Source organism: Erigeron canadensis, chromosome 1 (genome assembly GCF_010389155.1).
Source record: "Erigeron canadensis isolate Cc75 chromosome 1, C_canadensis_v1, whole genome shotgun sequence".
NCBI lineage: Eukaryota > Viridiplantae > Streptophyta > Magnoliopsida > Asterales > Asteraceae > Erigeron > Erigeron canadensis.
In genome coordinates, this window is record NC_057761.1 from 50,065,985 (window position 1) to 50,091,515 (window position 25,531).

The following is a 25,531-nucleotide window of genomic DNA, read 5'->3' on the forward strand; positions in this document are numbered from 1 at the left end:
ACCTAATCACCGGGCCACCTAGGTGGTGGTTTGATGGTTTTCAAAGTGTAAGTCACGAGTAGCCACAAATTCTCACGCCATGCGTGTACATATTCCATATTTCCTAACAAGTTATCATTAAACCGCAAATAGTCAGCTTCCAAATGACAAAATCACAAGATCAAGTTCATAGACGGATAGGCCTTATATGTGCCAACTTGTCACATTTTGTATCAAACCTTGAGTCCGTTGTTCTTAAACATATATGACCGTTGACATAAAGAAAAAAAACTAACCCATATACATGTTATATGAATGAACCGAAAGTTTGTTACACACAATAGACGATAATAAAAGTTGGATACGCACAATAGCAAACAAGACAAGGTGGATCCGTGGATGCACTTTGTGGCACTTAAAGTAAAATAATACACTACATATATATATATATATATATACACACACTAAAGCAAGTCAAATCCAAGTCAAAACCTAAGGAATAAAAATTAACCACATTCCTTGATAAGTAGTAAGGAGATGATTTATATCGAATTTAAAAATAAAATGACAGAAATACAACCAGAATACAGAGTTCCTTGTACCAAATAAGTAGGTTTCGTTCCCAATGTTTTCTCTAAATCATGAGCAAATGCATCGAAAATTGATATAAACTCCTTCCCAATTATTTTCCTCTTCTTCTCGGGATCTACGACACCTTTCAGTTCCCCAAGAAATTGCACCGAAGCATCAACACAAGTAACAGGCAGATGAAGATCTCTTTTGAAAGTTCCCGTTACCCGTTCCTGCTCCTTGTATCTATTAACAAACACACTCACCAAATCTATATAATATGGTCCAACCAGTAAAAATATGGTCAAAAGTCAAAACCAAATCTTACCGCAACAAACCATTGTCAACAAAAATACAGTGCAGCCTATCCCCAATGGCCTTGTGAACTATCGTGGCTGCAACAGTAGAGTCTACACCTCCAGATAATGCACATATGACATGATCATCAGGGCCAACCATACTTTTGATCACTTCTATTTCATCCTCCATTAGAGTTTCCACCTTCCAATTAGTGGGGACACCACATATATCAACAAGAAAATGGCGCAACAATTCCATTCCCTCTGTTGAATGTGTCACCTTTATATAATATGCTTACAATTATAATATGTCAAATTAAAAAACAAACAGATAAAGTTCAGAATCTCAAAGACGATGTGCACATTCAGTCATATTGGATATAATATGCTTACAATTATAATATGTCAAGAGAACAAATAATATGAACATAACCAACAAAACAGAATCATCTTAGAATTCACCTCTGCAAAATACGAGTATAACATCTTTCTCAATGCAAAATAAATTTCTATTACTTTTATCTAATTATGAATATTATTGTAGCACTTTTAAAAATAGGATGACTTACATATATCCCACACTTTTGAGACATAATTACATATTTCCCCAAAGTGCAAGTTTTCAATGCATAAATTCAATGCTTCTAAAGTATGCTTTAGGGAAATATTTAATTATGCCTCAAAAGTGGGGGATATATGTAAATATCCCAAAAAATAACATGACCGAGCAAGGTTTAATACAACAATGTCAAGTAGCAACTATCTTGGTTGCTTTGGCAAAGTACATAATTTTACAACCAGTTCAAAACACTTTCTGCTAATTCAGGGTGCCTGCAGGTGTTCTGGGGAAGGAAATGCATATAGTAAAGTCATGTGCTAAGATGTATATAAAATTGAATGTGAAGATAGTAGAAATAGTGATTATTGGTTTGTATTAACATAGTTGATGTAGAGTATAGGATTTTTGTGATCCATATTAGTAAGTGTTGGACATGTCCTCACTCAAAGTTAGATTAGAATTTGTAATGGATTTGGAGATATAATAAACTAGAGGTACTGTCCAATAAAAAGAAAAACCCTTTAGCATCTTCAACAAAGTATATGGATCTGTATCATCTTTAAAATAATACTCGTATCATTCAATGTTCTCCTTGTTATTGTAATAATCTGATTCCAAGACCGGGTACTCACTACAAGGTCAGTAATCGCTACACGGTCCACAATTTGGTCAAAATTTGCAATACCGCACCAATTACAATATCACTAAATCCTACAAATCACAAGAACTAATCAAATACATTGATTCATATACCTCAGGATAATACTGCAGCCCATAAAACCATCTCTCCGCATTCGCCACAGCCGCAATCCCAGCCTGCTCGCTTTTCGCCAATACTTGGAACCCAATCGCCGTGCTTTCGCGCGGATTAGTAGAGGTTTTTCCCGTTATTTACCTGTCAAAGGAAAAAAAAATGTACATACGGTTGTATGTGCGAGAGAAAAAAATAGAAAGAAGGAATGTGGTTTGGTGTGTGTATAGAAGCTGGAAGGAAAAGAGGTCAGATGAGATTCCCACATCAGAGAAAGGCACACCAATCATACAGACATGTTGATACTTTTTCTTGCCACTCCCTCTCGTGAACCCTCTGCCTCTCCTGCCTCTCCGAATATATACCCATCTCTCTTTAACTATACATACATCCTTTTGTATCTATATATTCTTTCACTGCTCTCTGCACGCTCCCCTATGCATTCGTCTTGTCGAATTTACTTTTCCCCACAACCGCCTTCCCCACCTCTTTTATTCTCGTCTTTTTCTAACATGATTTTACTAGCTACTAAATTAACCATTTAGAACCAATGTGTTTATGGTTCATCAATATAAGTTTAAGATGGAGTTTATGGTTCATTAAAATTAGTTTAAGATGGGAGCTAAGAGGCTTTAATTTGTCATATCAAAACATTAACGTTTAATTATTACATCAGGAGATACTAATTATTAATTTGTAATCAAAAATCTGTGAGTACGTAAATATTAGCTCTGTGAATCGGTTTGGGGTGCCGGGTCAAAAATCTCTTGGTCTTACCTGACTCACTAAAAGTTTTAGATCAGGAATTTCAACTCTAGCCTGCAACCTGTCAATCTGAACCCAACTCACCAACCCGAAAAAATCAGGTTAACGGATTGATATCGGGTCAAACATGTCATATAGGTTGTGGGTGAATGGGTTGATTTTAAGTCAAATGAGTCGTGAGTTGTCAGGTCAAATTGTTTAGTGGGTCAGCCTATTAAAAAAAAGTTATAAAGGGCAACTCAAACCCAACCTGAAAAGAATCATGTTAGTAGGTTGGGAGATCAAGATTTCACAACACTAATTCGGTTTTTCAGGTATGGTTCTGAGTTAGGTTGAACATTAATAGTCTTGGTAATTATTAACTATTACTCCCTCCGTCTCATTTTAAGTGTCCTAATTGACTTTTTGAATACTTTTCTTTCAACTTTGACCATAAATATTTTTGCTTGTGTTATATAACACTTGGTATAAAATATATGAATCGATTGAGTTTTAAATGTAATTTTCATTGATATAACTTTCATCAACTAATATATCACACAAAGATATTTACGGTCAAAGTCGGAATAAAAATATTTGACCAGTCAAAATAGAATGGAGAGAATTTATCACGATTATGTAGTTTATATATCTACACTTTACTGTCTTATATCTAGGCTTAATTAAACATACATGTATAAATCCCTCCAAATATTTATTTAATTTTATAAAAATGTGATAACATATTCGATGAATATATAAAAAAGAATGTGTACAAAACAAATGTCATAAATACATGATGAGTTTTGCTAATGACAGCTACTAGGGTCATAGAGAGTATTGCATATTACATCCGTTTCATATCAATGTCTACATCTCTATTTTATTTCATCTTTTATTAAATATCTATCTTCATAATTAACATATAAGTTTATCATTTTTTATTTAATTACCCTATTACAAAGTTGGATCTTCATAAGTTTGTGAAAGAAAAAATGTTAAAAATGTAATATGAATTATGTAGTAGTCATATATAAATCAATAGGTTACTGGCTCATTGGTAAGGTCTTAGACGTTGGAGAAATCTACCAAGTTTTTAATCCCACTTCTTTGAATGTTAATGTGCTGTTTTGAAGTGCTAACTTTAAAAAAAAAATAATCCTCTAATCATTTCTTAAAATTAAGTGTCTATTCAAATCCTATTTTTTTGTGAGATTCAAATTCAAAGCCTTATAATTATTTGATTAAGATTCAAATTTGATATATGAATTTTGACCTTGATTTTAATCTAAATGTCAAAATCATCAACTTTACTTATAAAGTTAATTATAATTTTAGAGGATCTCAATCTATAATTATTAACCTTATCTCACCTTTAAGATGTGTATTGTCACACTCACACACTAGTATCATATAATACTCAAGTGTTTATATTCATGCCTCTATTATATTACCCTAAATAATAATTATTAAAGGTTATCTGCTAATCAATACGAAATACTTGATTAACTAAAAAAAATACAATCAAAACAGAATCTTGACCTAAAATAATAATTGAGGAAAAGAAGACAGGGGAGATTAGAACCTGGAATATGTGTGAGAGTAAGAGGAGGAACAAGGAGTCAAGTGTTTTTTTCTTTCTTTCTATGCGGCTGCTATATCAAGCTTGCGTTAACTTTCAATTTTTTACTTATTTATTTAAAAGTAAATATATGTTCTATTAAATTACACCAAATAATATTAAACTATCACATTGTCAAAAATTAAAAATTAAATATTGATCTCTACTTTAGGCGAGAGTCTCTACCAGTGTTTTTAATTTTGTACCTAACAACCACATGTTTCTTTTCGGTAAAAGAGGTAGGTGAAAGGTAAAGATGAAGAAGGTGAATGGTTAAGGGATGTAAGTGATGAATAAAGGTGAAAGAACCTATCTAAAAAGACAAAATGTGTGGTCCATTTTTACATATTGATTAAATGTAGTGTTTTTAATTAAATAAAATTGAGGACCAAATGATAGGTGAATGGTTAAGAGAAAAAGTAGAAGGTAAAAGAAATGAGAAGGTGATGCTGATTTGGCAGAAAAAAGTGTGGTAAAATGGTGAACGGTTACGAATAATCTTACAAACGAGTTGTTTTAAAAAAATGTTGTCAACACTATGTTCTTAAGTTTTGTTAAGGGCTTAAGGCAGGAAAAGAAATAAATCCAAATGATTATAAACAAATTGAGTTTAAAAAAGGAAAGGAAATGAAATGATAAGATTTGAAAGAATGTGTTAGTTGTTTTTAGACTAAAATTTTTTTTCACAATTTTAAGATGATTTGGAAGAATTCTTTCTCATCAAATCAAATCATTTCATTTTATTTCCTTTTAAAACACAACCCAAGTTGTGTCATATCAATATTTCTTGTTTTGTAAATACATTTTAGGCAGTTATAAATCCATCACACATTTTTGTCATCTATAAGACTAGAACAATTACTTGTCTTATGCCATCGTATTGTATATTTGTATATAATGCATTAACGTATTGTACTTGTTGTAAATGATATAATTTGTTATCGATTTATCATGTCTAATAAAAATGACCCATACTCAGCTATTCTTCATCATTAGCTTATAAGAGCTGTAAATGCAATACCAACCAATAGGGAAAAAAGAAAAAAAAAGCCCTTTAATACTACAAATATAAAGAAATAAGTTGACATACATTCTACACCAGTAAAGATAAAATTCTAGATAACTCTTTCTCAAACAAGATGTATTTCATGAATTGAGGAGGTTCATGAATGAACAGAAGAATACTGATCTATATTAGACTACAGTCATGGCAACTAAGATTGATGTTCACTGTCGTGCACCAGATTTAAGTGAAGAACTTCCAGAGGTTGACTTTTTGAGACTCGGTGCTGGAGAGCATTCAACAAAACAAAGAACAAAGTGAGAAGTTAGCAACAGTTTGCACAAAAACTGACCATAATGCATCTTGATGTTATGTATAAAATGATTATGCACATTAATATATCTTCACAAAAATAAGATAATAGTTCGACACTTGTATGTTAGCTTTATCATTGAAATAGGAATTTTAATTATGAAATGACTATGCAAGTTAAATGTATATGAAAGATGTGGTAACTATGAGAATGATGGGTCGAGGAAGATATGTGCAAAGATCATATTTCAGATGTGAATTTGAGAAGTTGAAGTGCATACTCTAAATGATCATTACCCCTCAAAATGGGAAAAGAAAGATCAATAAAAAGCATGTTTTCAAAATGGTTTCTTTAAAGGGTCGAAAGTTGTGAAAAGTGTATTTCACAAAACCATATAAATCAGTATATAGAATTTAAAATTGACATTGTGATAATATAGTAAGTCTTTAGCCATATGGCAACTACTTGAAATTCTTGTCTAAAAAGAACTATTTAGAAAATTAAATCGAAGGGCCTTTGACCTAGCGGTAATAAATATGACCCATTAACAAAGAGGTTGTGGGTCCAAGTGTCAATTGGGACAATTGGTGTAAATAGTAGATGATCAGGAGTGCAAGTCCATGCCTTTCTAAAAATACTACATAAAAAACTCAGGGGAAAAAGACCAAAATTTATTCATTGGTTGGCTAGAACTGGCGAATGTCGCCCCACACAAACAATTACTTGACTTGACCCGTTACCCATCCTATCCATTTTGACACCTCTAGATACCATAAGATAATAGTAAAATGACATACTTGATGCAGTGCGCGTGACACCCTTGGTTAGTGAAGGCCGAGAAGGTGTGGCCAGCCCTCGTTGTGAAGTTGTGGCTAGTCCCTGCCTCTGTGAAGACGAACCTGTCTGCACTAGTTTTTGTGAAGAAAACGCGGCTTTTTGTGGGGGTCTGGGAACTTTAGAAGGTACACTAGGCCTGAAACCATAAGACCACATATCAAGTTTTGTTAATGTTATAACAATTAACGTTTATAATATACTAACATCCCAAGTCAATTTCAATAATATTTTTCAGTTAATTATTGAGAAGCCGTTATCTTCATAACCCGAGGGATATAGAGCATGTACTTAATTAAACGATGAAAAACTTATAGGATGGAGGTAATATATACTTGTATATTAATATGAGCAACAAGATATCAATATAAGATAAGAGACTCACTTCTGCTTATGCTCAACGGGTGCTTTTCTTGTTTCCGGGAAAAGAGTCAACTCAACAATGCTACTTAGTGAACCATCGGTCTCTGTTCCCATAGAGAGGACACCATCAGATATATCACTTAACCTCTCTTCAGAATCCTCATCCCCTAATCCCAAGATCTCAAAATCATCATTAAGATTTTGAATGCCATTTTCAGGCAAACCTAGACTGCCATCTGCTGCAACAAGGCTTGATTGGGTGAAGAAATCTTTATGATGTCTAAACTCATCTGTTGACCGTTGAGAACTCGCTTCAGATTGCTTATCACTCAACTCTGAACAATTATCCATATCAGAAGCTGCTTTTGGACCAAGTACTGCGTTTTTATCCCGTGGTTGAATTCTGTTATGTGATTCCCCAATCGAAAGCCTTCTTGGAGAGCAAGAGCTATTCCTGGGCGACCCCTTCTCACCACTTGAACTTGGTTTTAAGACCCTTAACCGCGATAATTCCTCATCCTTTTTGGTCAATGCATCTTTTAGATGAGTCACCTACATAATCACCCAAACAAAAGGTGGAGAATCAGAAGAGGAAAAGGTCAAGTAATGTGACAAAAGATTAAAAACTAGGAGTGGCAAAATGAGTTGTTTGGAAAGCCAGGGTATCACATACACTGGTGGTTCAAGTAAGAACACGTGAATTTGGGCAATATCAAAAGAATGGATCAGATTCGGTTATTTGTCTAGAACCTGTATGTAATTATAGATTTGTCCCTTTCAGATCATTGAACTCTGTCCCTTCTAGGACATCGCACTTTTTCAGATGTCCTGTCCTTCCAGGTCAATAAAACATTAATTTGTGTCCCTCTTAGGCCATTACTTTACCAAAAGAACGTCATTATGAGCCTTAATAGTACATTATGCTTCCTGCCAAAACAACATTGTTTTGGTAACAAAATGGCATAGTGAGGAAATTTTAAAAGTACAATGGTCTGGAAGGGGCAAATAAATGTTTGATGGTCTAGAAGGGCCAAATTAAAAAGTGCATTGGAGTTATAGCAATAAACTCAATATTATTCTCAAATCACAATCTCTCGGCAATATTATAAGTTTGTAATAGAATGACTTAGGAGGATTTATGTATTAGTAATAGATTTTAGAACTTTTGGCCAGTTCAACTCATTTGAGCCATTTCCTATATCCTAATTTTATTTTATTTTTACATGTTTGATCTGTCGTATATAAAACATCCAAAACGACCCGGTGACAAGTATATAGGTCAAACTTGCAACCAAAAACAACAAAATAAAAATCCAAAAGTTGTACCTGTTCCATTAGCTCTCGAACACCTCTCCCCTCTTTATTGCTACGGGCTGCACCTAACTCAACACCAGACACACGTTCAGCAAATTTCAGGGTACTTATAGTTTCAGAGAAAGATTCCACGTCTGGATTGAGTTGTACAAACATAAGAGTCTTCGCTTGACCCCCTATAATAAGCAACATAGAAGGTAAGGACTACAAATGGACTAATTTAACTAATATTATATATAACAGAATTATTAGGGTAACTACCTAAAGAACTTTGCAAAACTTGAGTAAGTTTACTATTTCGGTATGGCACATGTTGACTCTTCTGTGCAAGTGCAAAGATAACATCTCCAAGAGCAGATAAAGACTTGTTAATATGTTGAGCTTCTCGTAATCTATCCCCGGTTGCCTCAGATCGATCTACTCGCTCACTCCCCGCTAGATCGACCAAATGTAAGTTACCACGCAAAACACCATTTGTTTCAAGATCCAATCCACGAACGTGAACGGTCAGGACACTGAATCATACAAGATTTGATTTTATTTCACACCCTTAGGAAAATTGGAAAGACAATAGCAAATTGAAAAATATATAATAACCTGTGAGACCGGCTGCTCCTTTCGTTCAATGCAGTGGCACCTACGGCACGGTTCATTAACCCAACATTCATTAACTCCAGGACATCTGCAGTTGATGTAACAGGGTGCATGCTAGCATCAGGGACAGCTAACCCATTCGGCTGGGTAGAATTCCATATCCCAAGTGTGTGAAAGTTAAGAAATACATCTTCAAGGCGTGCATATTCATGTTAGAGGCTGCAAAACAAGTGGATCAGGTTCAGGCTGAAATGGGTAATAACTTTTGTCAAAACTAGCCAAGTTGGGGTGGGATGACCCACATAAACTGTTTCATTCATTACTTTGATTTTTGTATTAATAAATAATGTATTGAACATGATTAAGATAGCATTATTAGTATGAAATAATCTAAATCTTTAGATCTTAGGTTGTGGTATGTATTAATGAAGAAATTAGATAACTTTCACCGCATTTGACTTGTAACTTCTTAGCAAACTTTTGTTTAACCCATTGAGCCTGAGTACATAGTCTTAATCGCTCATTCATAATTAATGAATGAAGATTGCCACTCTAATTCGTGTGGTTATCTAAGAAATAATACACAATATGTATAAGAAACAAATAGGACTAAAGAAAAAAGCTAGAGTTGAAGGATATCTTTTTTGAACACTGGTGCTTGATAATAAATCACGAACTTGCTCATTATAGATCTCAACCATCTGCACGCCAATTTCATAGTCAAACGAGCTTCTTCTGATTTGAGAAAGATGAAACAAATCATTTAAGGCTCGATAGTTGACCCCCCAGTCCTCTGGAGATGATACATTAGGACCCGTCTAATAAAAACACATTAAGTAAGTATACAATGAAATCAACATTCTAATATTTTAATATACTTGTGCAAGCAACAAGCTTACCATAGTATATGTCTTCCCGGAGCCTGTTTGACCATATGCAAATATGCACACATTATATCCATCTAACACTGACCGAATAAGTGGTTGAGTGTCAACAAACACATCCTCTGCACAAAATGTTAAAATAAATGAATATTAAATCTTATCACATGTTTATACATAGCAACAAAAACATGACAATAGAGGAAAAACCTTGTGTTGCAGCAGGGCTAAACACTTTATTGAATTTGAAAAGTCGGTGGCTTTCTTTGACTATTTTCGAGGGGTTTGTAACAACCAATTCGCCATTATCACCAATATACTCTATGGTTGTCTGCTTTTGACTCTGACCTTTTAGGAATGGCCTTATCCTACAATAGACTCTGATATTCCCTATTCAAACAAAAGAAAATTGTGGTAAACTATATCTTTGAGCTATAGAAAACATTATCTTTGCATTATAATACCTTTCAAATCCTGAACTTCATTGTACAATTTCCGGTTCTCTGTTAGAACTGTGTGATAATTTTTCGCGGCATCTACAAGCCCCTGAATCTTTATTCCTGTTCAAAATAACATAGCTATGTCAAGGACATGGATATCAAACACAGATAACTTACCAACAAGATAAATAGAAGGATATCTACCAAACTGGTTAATTTCCTCAGAATAGATCTGTTGAGTCTTCATTACTTCTTGCTTAATAGACTCAGACCCCATTCTTAATTCCTAAAAGTTCCATAAATTCATGTTACGCACAATGTTATTGAAAATATATAAAAACAAAAATAAAAATACACAATTCTTTACAAACCTTTAGAGATCCGGACTGAAAATCCATAAAGTTCCTGTAGCCACGTTCTTTCTTCTTCCATCTTTGGAACTTAGATTCTGTAAACTTTTCAAGTTCTTTTACCTTCTTCCTCGAATCAGCGAGTAGATTCTCAAGATCCTCCGTCTTCTTCTGTAGCTCAGATTTAATGTCCATAGCATGTGTTTCAAGCTCTTGACAACGCTTCTGATATGTATCCTTTGTGACTTCCAACTCCTGTCTTAATTCTGAAATTTCTAGATTACATTTCTCATTCACTTTCCTCAATGCAACTAATTCCTTATCTTCAAGCCGTTTTTTCTCCTCCACCATAGTCTTCTCAGCCTGCAAAATACAATTAACTTGATGATTGATAGCAAAGCCGTTATTAAGTACAAAAGATGTCATCTGGACCCCATTCACCATGGTTACACAAGAAAATAGGGCTAACGGGTTGAACACCACAAAATTATAATTTTAATGAATACATCCTAAATCACTTTATTATTCAAAAGATTCAAATGTATACCGTCAATAGAGTTATTGTAATCTAATTTAGCCCACTACTTATTTTAAAACTGGTAAAAAGTGTACCGGGTCACACCAGACTGTAGACAAGGATTAAAAATTACCCAGTTTGCCACCTCTAGTGTTAACGTCCCCAAACTCCGGGCAGTTTTGCCCATGGCAAGGTCTTGATATTTCACATAATTCAAAGACAGTAACTAGTAAGCAACCTCAAAAAATTGTAACTAGAGGAGTAGAGGTGTTAAGACCATAACTCAAAGATGAGAAAGTCACCTTTATGTGCTGGAGCTGATTCAAAACAACCTAGCAGCAATAACAGGAACAAAATGAGTTAAGAATAGCAATTAGATCAAAACAGCACCATATCTGTGATAGCTAAGAGACTCAGTTTACCTCATTTTCTTCCTTCATCCCAGTGACAAGAGTTTTAAACACTCTCAGTTTTAATTGATACTTTTCCTCACGAGCCTTGTACAGATTGTTTTGCTAAATCCACGACGAAAGAAAACTGTCATTTTTAAGTATCGAGTGAAGATTCTAGACATGATAGAAGCTTTAAGCATTACCTTCTTGAACTCTTCTGCTCGTACTGAAATCCGTTGCTCGATCATTTGAACGAGCTTTTTCAGCAGACAGGCAACTCTCTACACAATACAAGACAAATATATTGAAAATTTTAATGATCACCGATTGGGGTAATTAACTTTAAGTTCCCAAGAATATCAGAAATCAAAATGAACTTACATCTGGTACATCCTCTTTCCTGTTCTCAATGCTGTCATCGAGAATCTTATGTACAATATGAAAGAGCGACTGAGAAGATGCATTCTGTAAACAAAAAGTTGTGTTGGAATCAGGTTTACGAAATGCATACACTTCTTAAATTTACGAAATATAACAGAAAACAACATTGCAGTAACCTGTAAATTGTTTAGTATAGTCATTTCTGGCACTTTAGCAGCAGGAAGACCTCCTAACAAAATTACCGAATAAAATTCAACAAGCAATAAATGTATAAGATTAAATCTATTAATCAGGGGTACAAAACCCTTTATTCAGCATTTCATATATGACTTGCCGAAAAGACTGAAATCTAAAATATTCACCTTTATTTTATATAGTTCATGTGCTTTTTTAAACTTGAATTCCAAATTGTTGTTTCAATAATCATTTGAAAATTTTATTAGCCTGACTACCGATGCAGATGCCAAAACAGTAACAGCACAAAAGACTTCTACCTTCGACCATAACTCTGGTGTTTTCTGTATGTTCATAACCACCACCATTAACATTGTTTAAACCATCTGACCTGTTTGCACTCCCATATCCGTTTGGGTGCGTACTCATACCTGATCTTGAGTATATCAGGATACTGCTGAAAGTAGAAACATCATGAATGTTACTCTCAAGAAACCAGAGATATAAAAACCGAAAAGATAACAACTAAATATATAAATTCCCTCAATTCATAACTTGATAACTATAACTTGTAAGATAACTATAATTTCCAATAATCTCCACCCACTGTTCCAAATCATAAGGGATTTCTTAAAAGAATAGCTCAATTTCCAGCTACTAATCAAAGTACAAACAAACCAATTTAACAAAAATATATCAAGGTCCCACCAAAAAGCTAGCACACTACTCGATTCCGCCAAATTTGGGACAGAATCTTGGATAACATCATTTATAAACTCCTTATATTCCATAAACCCTAACCTCATTTCTGATTCCAGCTAACTTCAACGGACTTTTTTGGGTTTTCGGTTAGTGATCAAATTATAGATAACAAGTCCCATTAAAACCCTAACCAATTTATTGAATTTAGCTAACTTTAACTAATAAAATTAAAACCCCATTAAAACCTTAACACATTATTATGAAATCACACCTGGGTTTTCATAAACTCAACAAAATAATTAAATTTCCCTTAAAATCCATTGTACCCAATTCCTATATTCAACAAAAAAGATATTATAATTTAATACAAATTACAACATTTTTAAACAGATCTACTTATACCCAGATGGAAAAATTAAAACTTTAAATTATTAATACAAAGATGGAAATAGATAACATACCTTAATAAGATCTCTGACTAGAATCTTGGCCAATATTGTTTATAGTAAATTAAAATTTTATAAACAAATGTTAATGTGATAACTTTAAATATAATGAAATTATATTTTTTTTTTAAGGTGGATAAAGAAATGTATACACTGATTTAAACTGGGCTCCTGTGATCTTGAATAAAAATGGAGGAAAAAAAGAGATGAAATGACTGTGGTTGGACTGCTAGTTCATTTTTGGATTTGTTTTTGTTTCTTTTTGTAATACTTTTTGAAACTTAAAATATTATTTTATTATATTATTGAAGGGGTCTCATTTAGGTTTTAATTTTATTCCCGCCTTGTGTGTTTGTACTCTTTTTGTTGGAGCTTTTAATGCTTACAAATTATTGTAGCTTCAACAAGGATGTACACTTTTCTCAATACATTAATCTTTGTTATCATTTATTACATTTTTTTTATAAAAAAAAAAATTAGGTAAAGCATGTAGTACCTATCTTAGGTAAAGCAGGTGAATTATGTAAAATTTAGGGGGAGGTTATGTAAAATTCATGAGACTATGTATGTTTATTAAATTTAAAGATTTAATTTATAACTTTTTTTATAGTAGCAGTACCTAAGTTTAGATAAAATATGCAGTACGAATCATATTCCCATAAAACAATACCACTAAAGTAGTGTTTAATCTCTCCTCACATTAAATTTTTTTAATATATTTTGCAAAAACACAAAAAAATACGAGTATCCAGTTAGATTAAAAAAGTTTTGATATAATAAAAATCACACTTAAATTGAGTGATGTTGTTTAACACATTCACTTCCTCGTATACTTATGTGGGAGATGACATATGGTGTGACTTTAATTTTAGTCATCTGATGAGATCGTAATGATATGCATTTTTATGTCTTTATGCTTTTGATTGAAGTGGTGTATATACTGTGGAGTGTATGATAACCAATAATTTGTTGAATACCCAATGATAATCATTGGTATTGTTGACAGTTAAAAAATCAATTAATAAAAAAATGATATCTACCTACTTTGTTGCATAAAAAAAAAGTTAGTATTGAAACTAAGGGGGCGTTTGATTCGCATAATGTTTTTGAAGGAATTAGAATCTGTTAAAGAAATTGTAATTTGAAAGGATTGGAATTAGAAAGTTTTAAAACTTGTCATGTGTTTGGTTGACATAATTCAACGGAATCCAACTACAGAATCTGAATTGAAATTATAGCAACTGACAAAATTACCCTTTACTAAATAACAATACAAATACAAATATTACTAATATATAAACAATAATAATAAACTTATATGTTAATAATATAAAAATAAGAACACTAATATTAATTATCATAGACAAAGAATAAAAAATAATTATAGTAATAATGTAAATAAAATAAGTAATTATACTCGTAATAAAAATAAAAAAAATATTATTTTATTAATGAAAATAATATAAATAATATTGGAGCTCTTTCTTCAGATCTTGAAGTTTTTGAGCCACGAACAAGTGAACAACAATCAATAATTAAAATCAAACAACAAGAATATATAACACTTGAATATAATACATCTAACTTAAACTCCTCGTGCAAAGGGATCCATGTATCGCTTCCGTGTGACGAATTGATGGTGCGAGATTGTTTGAAGAACCTTTAAATCGAGTACACAATCATTAATTTATAAGAGAAAAAAAAGGAAGTGATATAAAAGAAGATGATATGAAGAAGAAAAGAGATGGGGCAAAGATGCAGATGGAGTCATGGAGAAGAGAGAGATACGTACTATGTAGGATTGAATTGTGAAGGAGGGTTATTTGGTCAAATAGTTGAATTCCATCAGAATATGAAACATTCTAATAATATTGTAAAGGAATCTCTAATTCGGTATATCAAGGAATTTAATGGAAAATTTCACTTTCCAATTCCATCTTTAACCCAACCAAACAAGGCTAAGTGTGGAATTTAAATTCCAATTCCAAATAATTCAAAGGAATTCCACCCAACCAAACAGCCCTTAAGATGGTCAATTTATTAAGTTTCAAATAAAAAAATATTAATTTTATATAATTTTCATTCTTAATTATATTCACCGATTGTGTATGTTTCATAAAGAAGACAATATGCAGCTTTTATTTTTCAACCTCATTGGTGATGTATGTGTCAACATCCAATTTTAGATATATATGTATCTTTACCAAATTTAACATTAACCATAGATATAAAATGAGATAAAAGATAATATATATATATATGAGATACATGTCGAAAAACAATAACAATATTCATAGTTGGAGCGGTAAACTTTATCTTTCAAGTAAAGTTAAAGTTATTTATTTTTATACCTTGGTGAAAGATAAAAGGTTTATATCATAAATTTTTCATATGTTATATTAAATTAAAAAATAATCGAATTCATATTACAATTAAATGGGACTTAACAACTTTTTTTTAATTTTAAAAGAATAATTTAACAAATGTTGAATGAGGGATAACATAAGTACTGAAAAAGTAGTTGGTGCAGTCAGAATTTCTTTATGGGATTGTCGAATAGTTTAATAACACTAGCAAGCATATAATTAAAACAAAACTAAACTATATCAACTTGGAGTTATAATTTACCTTTAAAATTAAATACATACATAAAAATAGTATTAGAAATATATAATTTTATAGATATGATGCATAAAGCCACGCCACAAATAAAAGTATCCAATTTAAATAATGTCTTTTCTCACAGGCCAAGGACTTAATGTATCAATTTAAATATTTAATACGTTTTACGAGCAAATGAAATCCTTTTATATATTCTTTAATAAAACAAACTAACCCCCATTTTAAGCAAATTAATTACTATTTAAAATATTTTCAAACTATCACTAATCACCCTAACACAAAAAACCAGATTATGTATGTCGTATACACGTCAACACCACCACCGTCCATCATCATCAGCGGATGCTGGTCCACCTCTACCACCGCCGCCACCAGCACCAATGGTCGTCGTCGTCATTACATCGTTATTGCCACCACCGCTATTGCTGCATGCCACCACGACCTGTAGTGGTCACCACCACTACCACGTCGCATCGCCGTGGGTATCCTTGTAGTTTTAAACACACAAAGTACGCATAAATTTCCCATGATAATAAACCGACAAATGGTTGATAATCGTGAAAAAACTTTCATGGGTTAAATTAAAGCGAGAATTGTTAAGTTATTTCTAAATTCCTTACTTAAGAGTGCATTCTCGAGTTTTTTTTTATAGGATAGGAAAAGAAATTATTGGAAAACTTCTCTATTTTGCATTTTTGAAATTTTTTTTTTAAAAAGAAAGGAAAGGGGAATAAAAGAAAACATGGATGTTTTTGAAGTAAAAACTTTTCTCCCATTTTTGGGAGGATTTGGATGGAAAACTTTTAAGTTATGTGTATAATTACTAATTTACTCCTATTAATTAATAACAACTTTATATGAAAAAGGACATAATTGTAAAATTATAACTTTTTTCCCTTTCTTTTCTATCTCAAGAACACTATTAATTTTGTGTTTTTTTTCTTTCTTTAGTTTTTCATGTAACTCGAGAATTCCTTTTTGATATATAATTTTTTTTTTTCTTTATCCAATCTTTTCCTTTCCTATCATTTATAAAAGAAACTCGAGAATAAATTTTAAGAGTTAAAAATATGAAAGTGAAAAACAAAAAAAATAGGGAATGCTAATATAAAAGCTCAGCCAACAAGAAATAAAACACACACGTAGAGGGGAATGGAATCTTGGAAGAAAGAAGAAGAAGAATCAACAAGCGGCAGTAATTTGGAAACCCTAGATCCATCATCCATGACTCAATCGGAGATCCTGAAAGCAGTTGCGGTGGTCGAAAGGGATTCCGTCGCCATCGCCGATAGCTTCTCATCTTTATTCTCATCTCTCCGCCTAGCTCTCTCTGAGGTGTTACCTTATTCCCTTTTTTTAATCCTTCAAATTATGTATATATATTTTCCCATAGATAAATAAATATATCTGAACCCCCCCAAAAATGAATGAAGCTTGTAGGTTCATTGTTTAAGTTATACCTAAATTCAAGTTGTTAGAACAGTATGCTTGTAGGTTCAAATGAGAAACACGAATACATTGGAGCCGCTGATTGTTTTTGTTACATCGTCGTCTTTCCGACTGTTCACATTAGATGCAAGCCATATTAGTAACTTGCTACTTATATTAGTTATGAGCCACAAAGCATACTTATCTTTATGTTTACTCAAATACGAGTCGATTCCTTACATCAATATCTTTATTTTTTACATTGGAAATGTCTGTTTACATAAGTGGGATGAAATCAAAACAAGTTTTGAAAATGTGTTAGAGCATAGTGTACATGTGGAACAGTTCGGACCATTCAAATGTGAGTGGATAAAGAAACATGTATTTTACAGGTTTCTATATCTTTTTTCACCCTATTTGATTTTTCCACATGTTTTTACATTTACATGTATTGAGATTCTTTGTTATTGTGTGCATGTAGGTAACCAGCCGTTCCGTTGATCATGTACAATGCTTTAGTGATGCTGCTGGTCGTCTTCAGGAATCTGGTAACTTGTGAAGTCTTATCTTGTCAAATATGTCACCAGATACAGAAACGTTGCTAGCAGAGTACATGATCTGTTGCAGAACCCTTATATAACCCCACCTGAAAGTACCTTTGTGGCTAATGTAATCTAAAATTTGCGAGAAAGACAACATTTTTGTGATTTTTGCATTGCCCTCGACAGTCTTTTGGTGAATGACATCTGAAAAGGGTGCTTTTGCATCTCTTCAAGTGAAGACAGTAATACCCTTAAGCAAATGCAATGTTCAAAATAAAATGGTTAATGCAACATTTGTAACTTTTGATATTCATTTCGCATCTATGGATGCCTTTACTTCATTCATGAATTTATGCAAAATTTGTTTATGCCTGCTGCTGATAACTAAATTGCAATACTTTGCAGCATTAGATTCTGCAACAAAGGGGAATCTGTACATAAACTCGTGCCTCAGGTGATTACTCCATTTTCATAGTCTTATTTGATATTGACTAACTTTTTGAGCAGTTACACTTGGATTTTAATTGCAAAGAAACCATGATTATTGCAAAAAATGGCACTGTGGCCATTATTATTCTTCTGTTACAAGTAAAGTAGATTCATATGATTACCATGAGCACTATCTTTTGGCCCACTCTTATTTGGAAGCCGATCTATTGCTTGCAGATTGAATGAGGAAATGAGAGGCATCGACACTCTTGCTATGCAATTGTATCCTTTATTCTTTTTGTCATCTCTCAAAGTTCTTGTGTGTTGAGTGTTTTTGAAGCTATTTAATTTAAAATACAGTTTACATAAATCTCGTGGATTAGTGACCCACTAGAGGTGGAGCGGCCGATACCATGGTCCAAAAGAAAAATAAATCATATACAGTTAACACACAACAAGAATAACTATTTATATAATTGGTCATGCATCACACAAGGCTATATGAAATTGTTCGAATGATAATTTTCTTGACTTATGCAAAGAAAAGCATTGCGCAAAACCGTTGATGCTTTGGATACTGCCGTGAATAGCCTTGTTCGTCTTCCTTGATGTTTATTTAATTGATGTAATAGTATCAAGTGAGGTGAGGAGTGCATTGATTTAGTTAGTTCAAAACAGATGCAATATGCTGGAAAGAGTGCCTTCTTTTAATGATTAAATTCTTGTATTTGCACATTTTTTACATTTATCAACCTAAATGATGATGGTGTGTTTGTCATGTGCTATTTGGCTGCAATGTTTTTGTTTATATATATAAAATTGTCAAGTAATGGATTTAGTACTAACGGGTATCAAAGATTGGATTCTCACCGTGTTCAACACTTTTAGATAACCTTACTTTTTAGTTTGCTAGCCTCTCAATAAAAGTTATAAAACAGATAGGTGTGGACTTCAGAACTGATTGCGAGTGAAAATCAAGATTTCTTCTACACTTGTAATAGATTAGATTAGATTAGAACAGTGTACAGTCAAGATAGATTAGTCAGGCTTCTCAGTCAAGTAATTGAAATAAATTGCACAAATACAAATTAAAGCCTTTGATATGTTTATTGAAAATTGAGGTAAGATTACACATTTGAAGAGTTTGAAAGAACATTGAACATTTCAATCTACATGAGTTTGTGCTTCAGACAATATATTTGCCAAGGGTGTGGTACGTGTAACAAATATCACAACGTTTCATGTTTGGTAAAAAAGGGTTAGGAATACTTGTGTCTAGCCAGACTTTCCAAGGGAGGGCATCTTTTGATGTTTTTATATTGGAGGTACCAATTGTTTAGGGCATCAAGTGTGTTCAGGGTTAGCATCTGATGATGTTTGACATTTGTGGTCTGATGAGACTTTCCAAGCCAGGGCATCTTTGATTATTTATCATAATTATATTGAACTTACAACTAGCATCAAGTTTAGTAGACAAGACAACAACACATGAAAGTAACGATAACAAATGAAAGTGCATCCAAAATCATCCATGGTGACGAACCTATGTGTAACGCTCTTGTCGTACCAAACAAGGGGCAATAGAAAGGATAAGCAAGGAAAGGATAAGCAAGGAAAGAAAGGTCATAATTTGTAAAACAAAATATAGAATGTTCAACATTTCCCAATCTACAAAATTCCTTACCTGCACCAACATATTGTCATTATGCATAAACCTTGCTAAATTCACTTAATTTGCTATGAGGTTGACTCATTTTAGGGTCAACCATATCATTCCCATTCGATAGTAGATGGAGGTTTGGATGTAATGTCTAGACAAACTCGGTTCACCCCACGAACACTATTGCAGATTTTTCTTGATACGTCGTCCAGAAACTTGTGCTCAAAATAGTACCTGAAATTTCAAAATATTCAAAAAACTCATGACAACAGCAATGTAACTCAATTAAAATTTCAAAAAGAAAAACACAAGTCAGCAATACAACATCCACAGGCAGAAACAAGTAATAAAAGTATTAACTCAGTAATCCAATAAATTCAGTAGAAACTTTAAGTTGACTTATGAGGTAAAAGATTTCTCACCAGTCAGCAGTCATGCCGTCTTTACTTGTGACAGCTCTAAGTGCAACGGCATTAGAATGAGTCCTCTGATCACCTTGAACACCAGTAGTTTTTATGGGTAAAAACACAGCAAAAGCCTGCCATATTTCATCATAAATCCCAGCATCCTTAATTGCTTGAATATATATCTCATCTACCTGCAACACATTTCAATTACAAACTACAGATTTGAAAAAAAGCAACATAAAGCTTATCATGCTTCCATTCATTACCTGGCGGAGGATATCCAATGCATTTCCTTGGGTGACATCACCTGGAATTCTCACGGCAAGTCCTGGCCCAGGAAACGGATGCCGCTTCAAGAACCCTACAGGAACATCCAAAATCCTCCCAAGTTCACGAACCTTCAAAAATAAAGAATATATTAAGTATTAATTAATCATACTCAACTATTTCTGATTCTATTGTATATCGGTTCATGTTGGTAGTAGCATTTTATAGAGATAACTGCATAAAATGGTACCAACTTTGGTCAAATGTCAATTTCAGATGATAAAAGGCTCAAGCTTACAAAAGTTTTCATTACGGTAATCTAGTAGGATAACCAGTTGTCGGACACCACCAAAAAAAACCATGGTCAAAGTAATAGGAGTATAAGCTGCCACACAACTATCAATTTGACCAGGTAACCGGGTCAAATTACGCAAAACGATTTTTATGAAAGTTTGAGCCTTTTAACGGAACCATTTGAAATTACAAAAATTGCTCAATGCAAACCTCATCTTTGAATAGAAGCTTGAGTGGTTCAATGAGCTTCAACTTCATATCTTTAGGAAGTCCGCCAACATTATGATGGCTCTTGATTGTGTGAGAGTGGGTCCTTCCACTTCCGGGTGGTGGGCAAGATTCAATTACATCTGGATACAGAGTTCCTTGAACCAGATAAGTAGGTTTCGTTCCCAACTTTTTCTCTAAATCATGAGCAAATGCATCAAAAATTGATATAAACTCCTTCCCAATTATTTTCCTCTTCTTCTCGGGATCTGTAACACCTTTCAATTCCCCAAGAAATTGCACCGAGGCATCAACACAAGTAACAGGCAGATGAAGATCTCTTTCGAAGGTTCCCATTACGCGTTCTTGCTCCTTGTATCTGTAAACAAACACCCATCAAATCATTATAATATGGTCCAAGCAGTAAAAATATGGTCATAAATCAAACTAGATCTTACCGTAACAACCCATTGTCGACAAAAATACAATGCAGCCTATCGCCAATGGCCTTGTGAACTAGAGTGGCTGCAACAGTTGAGTCTACACCTCCAGATAATGCACATATAACATGATCATCAGGGCCAACCATACTTTTGATCACTTCTATTTCATCCTCCATTAGAGTTTCCATCTTCCAATTAGTGGGGACACCGCAAATATCAACAAGAAAATGGCGCAACAATTCCATTCCCTCCTGTGAATGTGTCACCTTTATATAATACAAATTGTTACATTTCCACCTTATAAATTCATTTTGTTTAAACTTCAAAGAACGTGGTTTTCATAACCATTAGAATAGTTGCAGATGCCAGATGGTATTACGCACTCTGTACAAGTTAATAAATCAACTAGATGCCCATTTCTTAAGCTAATGAATAAAGGAGTTCTTAAAAAAATATTTAAAAAGGCTAAACAATTATATTATATAGTCTCAATTTTATATCAAGATACGAAAGACATGCACACATCCAATCATATGGGATATAATATGCTTGCAATGGATAATAAGTTAGAAGAATAACCGATATGTACATAACTAACAAACAGAATCATCTTAGAATTCACCTCTGCAAAATATTACATTTTCACTATGCATAGTAATTTTCTATAACTTTTAGCTAATTATAATGTTTTTGTAACATTTTTTGTATTTTATATAAATCTTTGGGCTCCCATGAATTTTATGATTAAAAAACCAAGATGTGAGGTGGTTCCCCATCTAACAACCCCATATTCACTTTTCCCATTTTGCAATTAGTTCAAAACACTTTATTCTAATAATTATAATGATTTTAACTTGATTAGCATCTTCAACAAATTACATGGATCTTTATCATTTTTAGCATTATATCATTCAATGTTCTCCTTGTCATTTTTAGCAGATAATAATGTTTATGCTTAAGAAATGTTACACACAAAATGCAGTATTGTGATTATCTGATTCCAAGGCCGAGTAATCGCTGCATGTTCCACAATTTGGTCAAAAATTGCAATAGGCTGCTTTCTAATGCATTTATCTAATCACAAGAATTCCAATATTCACTAAATCCTACAGATTACAAATAATCAGATGCATTGATTCATATACCTCAGGATGATACTGCAGCCCATAAAACCGTCTCTCCGGATTCGCCACAGCTGCAATCCCACCCTGTTCGCTTTTCGCCACGACTTCGAACCCAGCCGGCAACTTAACCGCTTCATCGCCATGGCTCATCCAAACAACCTGCTTATCCCCAACATTCTTCCCATGAAACAACCCACCAAAATCTTTGACAACTTCAATAACCATCTTTCCATACTCTTGTTTCTCACCAACACCAACTAGCCCACCCAACTTCTGCACAATCAACTGCAGCCCATAACATATACCCAGCACAAAGATGCCATTTTTATCAACATATTCAAGAAACCCATCAGGAAAAGAAGGCGCGTGAGGCGCGTGGACTGAATGAGGGCCACCAGAAAGGATGATTACAGATGGGGCTAAGTCAGTGATTGATTTGAGGGAAGATGTGCCTGAAATGCAGAGTGTAAAGATTGATAAAGATCGGATTCTGCGCGTGATTAAGTGTGTGTATTGGGATCCATAATCAAGGATTAGCACTGGGGTTGATTTGGGATCCATTTATTTTAATTATGGAGTTCTGAAAGTGGTGGGAATTTGGGGATTTTTAATTAGGGTTTATAAAGAATTTGGGGGTGGGGTGGCTAGGGTTTTTGACAGTTGGCGGGAAGTAAATGCCCCGGTAATACGTTATTTTATACTGTATTAATTAATTAATTAATGGAAAATGTAGTGATCCTAGTTGTCTTCAACTATAACGGTCTTGAATTGCTAAATGACGAAAAATAATGTGGCTCATTTTGCGTTCATCAATCATACCTGGTGCTCCAAGCTAGGGATATATACCGTTCAAAAAACCCAATCTAACTTGACCCAATTAGGACGAATTTGTGACCCGCATATGCATCAAAATGGAAATCGTGACTTGACACATTATTCACTTGGACGGGTTCGGATGAGTTTTAGTTTGGTTATCGGGTTTAAGGATTTCTGTTCATTCATGTGTCAAAAAACGACAGACCCGACCTGACACAAAACTAAGAAGTGTACCAAAACATGAATCGGACCCAGACTGTTACCCTCTCAGGCAAGTCAGATCGGGTTCGGTCGGGTTAAAAACAGTTCATGAGTTTTCGGGTCAATTGCACATCCTTACTCTAAAAGCTTGAACTTATTATATTTAATGACATATGATGAACCAACGTGTTGAAACCAACATGAAGGAACAACAACTAGGATGAATAAGCATGATGTACCTTTCTTTCTCTTTCGATGAGGCTAATGGATGTGTTTTTGTTGTCACATGTAGCATGTTGGACAAAGTTCAGACCAACTACATCATCTGGGGAAGGAGTACAAATTTCTTTCTTCGTATAGTTTTGTTATATTTAATTTTTAACTAGCTACAAAATGATTTCGTAAGTCAAACACATAAGCAATCAATATATTAAATGTGTTAGTACTTAGTTGTATGGAATTGTTTATGACTCGCAAAACTCATTTAGTTTCAACCCAAACAAGTTTTTTTAGTAGTATAATATAATGTTACATCATGCACTTACATTTATATTTTTTTTTAAAGTAAATTTTATTCAAAAATCGCCAACCTCACACAATATGTGGAGTGGCCAAACACATTTACAAGTATACACCAAGAATTATAATTTTACATTAAAAGATGTCCAATCTTGTAAACTAGAGTAACAAAGATTCAACCGATTCTTAAGCCATAAATAACTCATGGTCTTGATCTCGTGTATAATCTTTTCCACCTTGACTTCTTTCCCTTCGAACTTCTTCTTGTTTCTTGCCTTACAAATGCTCCAACAAGTAACAAAAACAACCCCTTTAAATACATTCCTTGTATTCTTCCCAAGTCCCATATGCTTATATAGTTGGAAAATATCTTTGACATAAAAGATAAAGATAGGGGTGACTTTACACCAAACACTAATTCTATACCATACTTCCATAGCAATCTCGCATGAACATAAAATGTGTTCGGTGGTTTCATCCGCTTCCTGACATAAGCCACATACCAAGCTTCCATAACAACAGTTCCTATCTTTCAGTGCCAATAATGTTGGTATCCTATCCATGGAGACTCTCCACATGAAGACATTACACTTCTTCGCAACCCATTTGGACCATTTGAAAGTGAAACAATTACTTTGACTTGTCCCGCTTCTAAGAAATTCCTTCACTCCTTTGACTGAAAACTCGACATCCTTAACTCCAATCCACTTCCATTTATCATTCTGTTGTTTAAGAATCGTCCCATTCAACAATCTCTTTAAATCGGACCATTCCTGTAACTCTTCCACAGACGACGGACCACGAGTCCAGCAGCAATCAGACCCGAAAATCTTAGAGCTAAGACCGAACCTTTCCTTGACATAACACTTTTTCTTTTTCTCTAGTTTGACATAACACTTACATAGTTACATCTATATCTATATTCTTCTATAAATCATATTGGCTTTTCTATTTTCAGAAATTAAGCAATTTTTTCAGTTTCTATAATACCCTTACTTAAACATAAAATCGTTATATATTTTCCTTTCCCTCATTCTCTCTAATCATTACGCGTTCTTATTGACCTTCTATCACCCTCCGTCGCCGCTCTCCTTCTCCACCGCCTCCCTCAATTTCCACCACCGCCTCCCTTTTATATTGTCCTCACCTTCTAGTCGCCGTAACGTATGAGTATTATGCTCGTGTTTGTTAAAAGTTGCACCCTTAATTCACGTCGTGATATTCCATGTCAACTACTAGGCTACAAATGCTTTTATTCACTTTTAGATTATTTTTTAAAAGAATGATACGTACATGATATTTTCTATAACAATTTAATATGTACATATTTGTGTAATATTTATAT

General features: G+C 33.5%; 4 protein-coding genes and 1 long non-coding RNA gene across 11 annotated transcripts; 1 reads left to right on the forward strand and 4 right to left on the reverse strand.

The window, feature by feature from the left end:
• Positions 1–479: 479 nt before the first annotated feature.
• On the reverse strand, positions 480–4,588 carry LOC122587153 (GMP synthase [glutamine-hydrolyzing]-like). Of its 3 annotated transcripts, XM_043760067.1 has the most exons (4): positions 4,488–4,509; positions 2,161–2,302; positions 878–1,128; positions 480–795 (listed from the first exon to the last, which is right to left on the reverse strand). In XM_043760067.1, exons 3-4 carry the CDS (start codon positions 1,105–1,107, stop codon positions 522–524), a joined length of 504 nt encoding a protein of 167 aa, XP_043616002.1. In that variant the 5' UTR covers positions 1,108–1,128; positions 2,161–2,302; positions 4,488–4,509; the 3' UTR covers positions 480–521. The 3 variants fall into 3 exon arrangements, with proteins under 3 accessions (XP_043616002.1, XP_043615553.1, XP_043616570.1); XM_043759618.1 differs by lacking the exon at positions 2,161–2,302 and having other exon boundaries at positions 4,488–4,588; XM_043760635.1 differs by lacking the exon at positions 2,161–2,302 and having other exon boundaries at positions 878–1,112; positions 4,488–4,571.
• A 972-nt stretch (positions 4,589–5,560) lies between these two features.
• On the reverse strand, positions 5,561–13,419 carry LOC122605950 (kinesin-like protein KIN-14J). Of its 4 annotated transcripts, none has more exons than XM_043778924.1 (19): positions 13,243–13,419; positions 12,400–12,533; positions 12,082–12,134; positions 11,906–11,989; positions 11,728–11,805; positions 11,555–11,647; positions 11,435–11,464; positions 10,637–10,978; positions 10,470–10,551; positions 10,290–10,385; positions 10,036–10,215; positions 9,844–9,950; positions 9,584–9,762; positions 8,948–9,112; positions 8,612–8,865; positions 8,363–8,526; positions 7,059–7,588; positions 6,637–6,812; positions 5,561–5,812 (listed from the first exon to the last, which is right to left on the reverse strand). In XM_043778924.1, exons 2-19 carry the CDS (start codon positions 12,506–12,508, stop codon positions 5,751–5,753), a joined length of 2,784 nt encoding a protein of 927 aa, XP_043634859.1. In that variant the 5' UTR covers positions 12,509–12,533; positions 13,243–13,419; the 3' UTR covers positions 5,561–5,750. The 4 variants fall into 4 exon arrangements, with proteins under 4 accessions (XP_043634859.1, XP_043634853.1, XP_043634867.1 ...); XM_043778918.1 differs by having other exon boundaries at positions 12,400–12,536; XM_043778932.1 differs by lacking the exons at positions 12,400–12,533; positions 13,243–13,419 and adding an exon at positions 12,268–12,282.
• A 1,233-nt stretch (positions 13,420–14,652) lies between these two features.
• On the reverse strand, positions 14,653–15,074 carry LOC122610776. The gene is made up of 2 exons (XR_006325458.1): positions 15,020–15,074; positions 14,653–14,887 (listed from the first exon to the last, which is right to left on the reverse strand). It is a non-coding gene; the product is annotated as an uncharacterized LOC122610776 (long non-coding RNA).
• A 1,901-nt stretch (positions 15,075–16,975) lies between these two features.
• Positions 16,976–19,026, forward strand: LOC122584649. 2 transcript variants are annotated; one of them, XM_043756694.1, is made up of 5 exons: positions 16,976–17,184; positions 17,759–17,825; positions 18,225–18,273; positions 18,486–18,530; positions 18,791–19,026. In XM_043756694.1, exons 1-5 carry the CDS (start codon positions 17,002–17,004, stop codon positions 18,855–18,857), a joined length of 411 nt encoding a protein of 136 aa, XP_043612629.1. In that variant the 5' UTR covers positions 16,976–17,001; the 3' UTR covers positions 18,858–19,026. The 2 variants fall into 2 exon arrangements, with proteins under 2 accessions (XP_043612629.1, XP_043612634.1); XM_043756699.1 differs by having other exon boundaries at positions 18,796–18,874.
• An 835-nt stretch (positions 19,027–19,861) lies between these two features.
• LOC122604360 (GMP synthase [glutamine-hydrolyzing]-like) lies at positions 19,862–23,339 on the reverse strand. The gene is made up of 6 exons (XM_043777255.1): positions 22,672–23,339; positions 21,542–21,792; positions 21,087–21,462; positions 20,582–20,713; positions 20,331–20,506; positions 19,862–20,142 (listed from the first exon to the last, which is right to left on the reverse strand). The coding sequence occupies exons 1-6, from the start codon at positions 23,209–23,211 to the stop codon at positions 20,019–20,021; spliced, it is 1,599 nt and encodes a 532-aa protein (XP_043633190.1). The 5' UTR covers positions 23,212–23,339; the 3' UTR covers positions 19,862–20,018.
• Between the last annotated feature and the right edge of the window lie 2,192 nt (positions 23,340–25,531).

Bases quoted from the DNA above. Each gene is read 5' to 3' on its own strand.
- LOC122584649 (XM_043756694.1), top strand. From the start codon at position 17,002: ATGGAATCTTGGAAGAAAGAAGAAGAAGAATCAACAAGCGGCAGTAAT. The intron at 17,185-17,758 runs GTGTTACCTTAT...GTGTGCATGTAG, and splicing joins TCCGCCTAGCTCTCTCTGAG to GTAACCAGCCGTTCCGTTGA. The intron at 17,826-18,224 runs GTAACTTGTGAA...AATACTTTGCAG, and splicing joins TGGTCGTCTTCAGGAATCTG to CATTAGATTCTGCAACAAAG.
- LOC122605950 (XM_043778924.1), bottom strand. From the start codon at position 12,508: ATGAGTACGCACCCAAACGGATATGGGAGTGCAAACAGGTCAGATGGT. The intron at 9,763-9,843 runs GTAAGCTTGTTG...TGTTTTTATTAG, and splicing joins CCGGGAAGACATATACTATG to ACGGGTCCTAATGTATCATC. The intron at 8,866-8,947 runs GTTATTATATAT...TGTATGATTCAG, and splicing joins AGGAGCAGCCGGTCTCACAG to TGTCCTGACCGTTCACGTTC.
- LOC122587153 (XM_043759618.1), bottom strand. From the start codon at position 1,107: ATGGAATTGTTGCGCCATTTTCTTGTTGATATATGTGGTGTCCCCACT. The intron at 796-877 runs GTAAGATTTGGT...GTTTGTTAATAG, and splicing joins GTTGACAATGGTTTGTTGCG to ATACAAGGAGCAGGAACGGG.
- LOC122604360 (XM_043777255.1), bottom strand. From the start codon at position 23,211: ATGGATCCCAAATCAACCCCAGTGCTAATCCTTGATTATGGATCCCAA. The intron at 20,714-21,086 runs GTTTGCATTGAG...TTATTTTTGAAG, and splicing joins AGCTTCTATTCAAAGATGAG to GTTCGTGAACTTGGGAGGAT. The intron at 20,507-20,581 runs GTAATGAATGGA...AATGTGTTGCAG, and splicing joins CATTGGATATCCTCCGCCAG to GTAGATGAGATATATATTCA.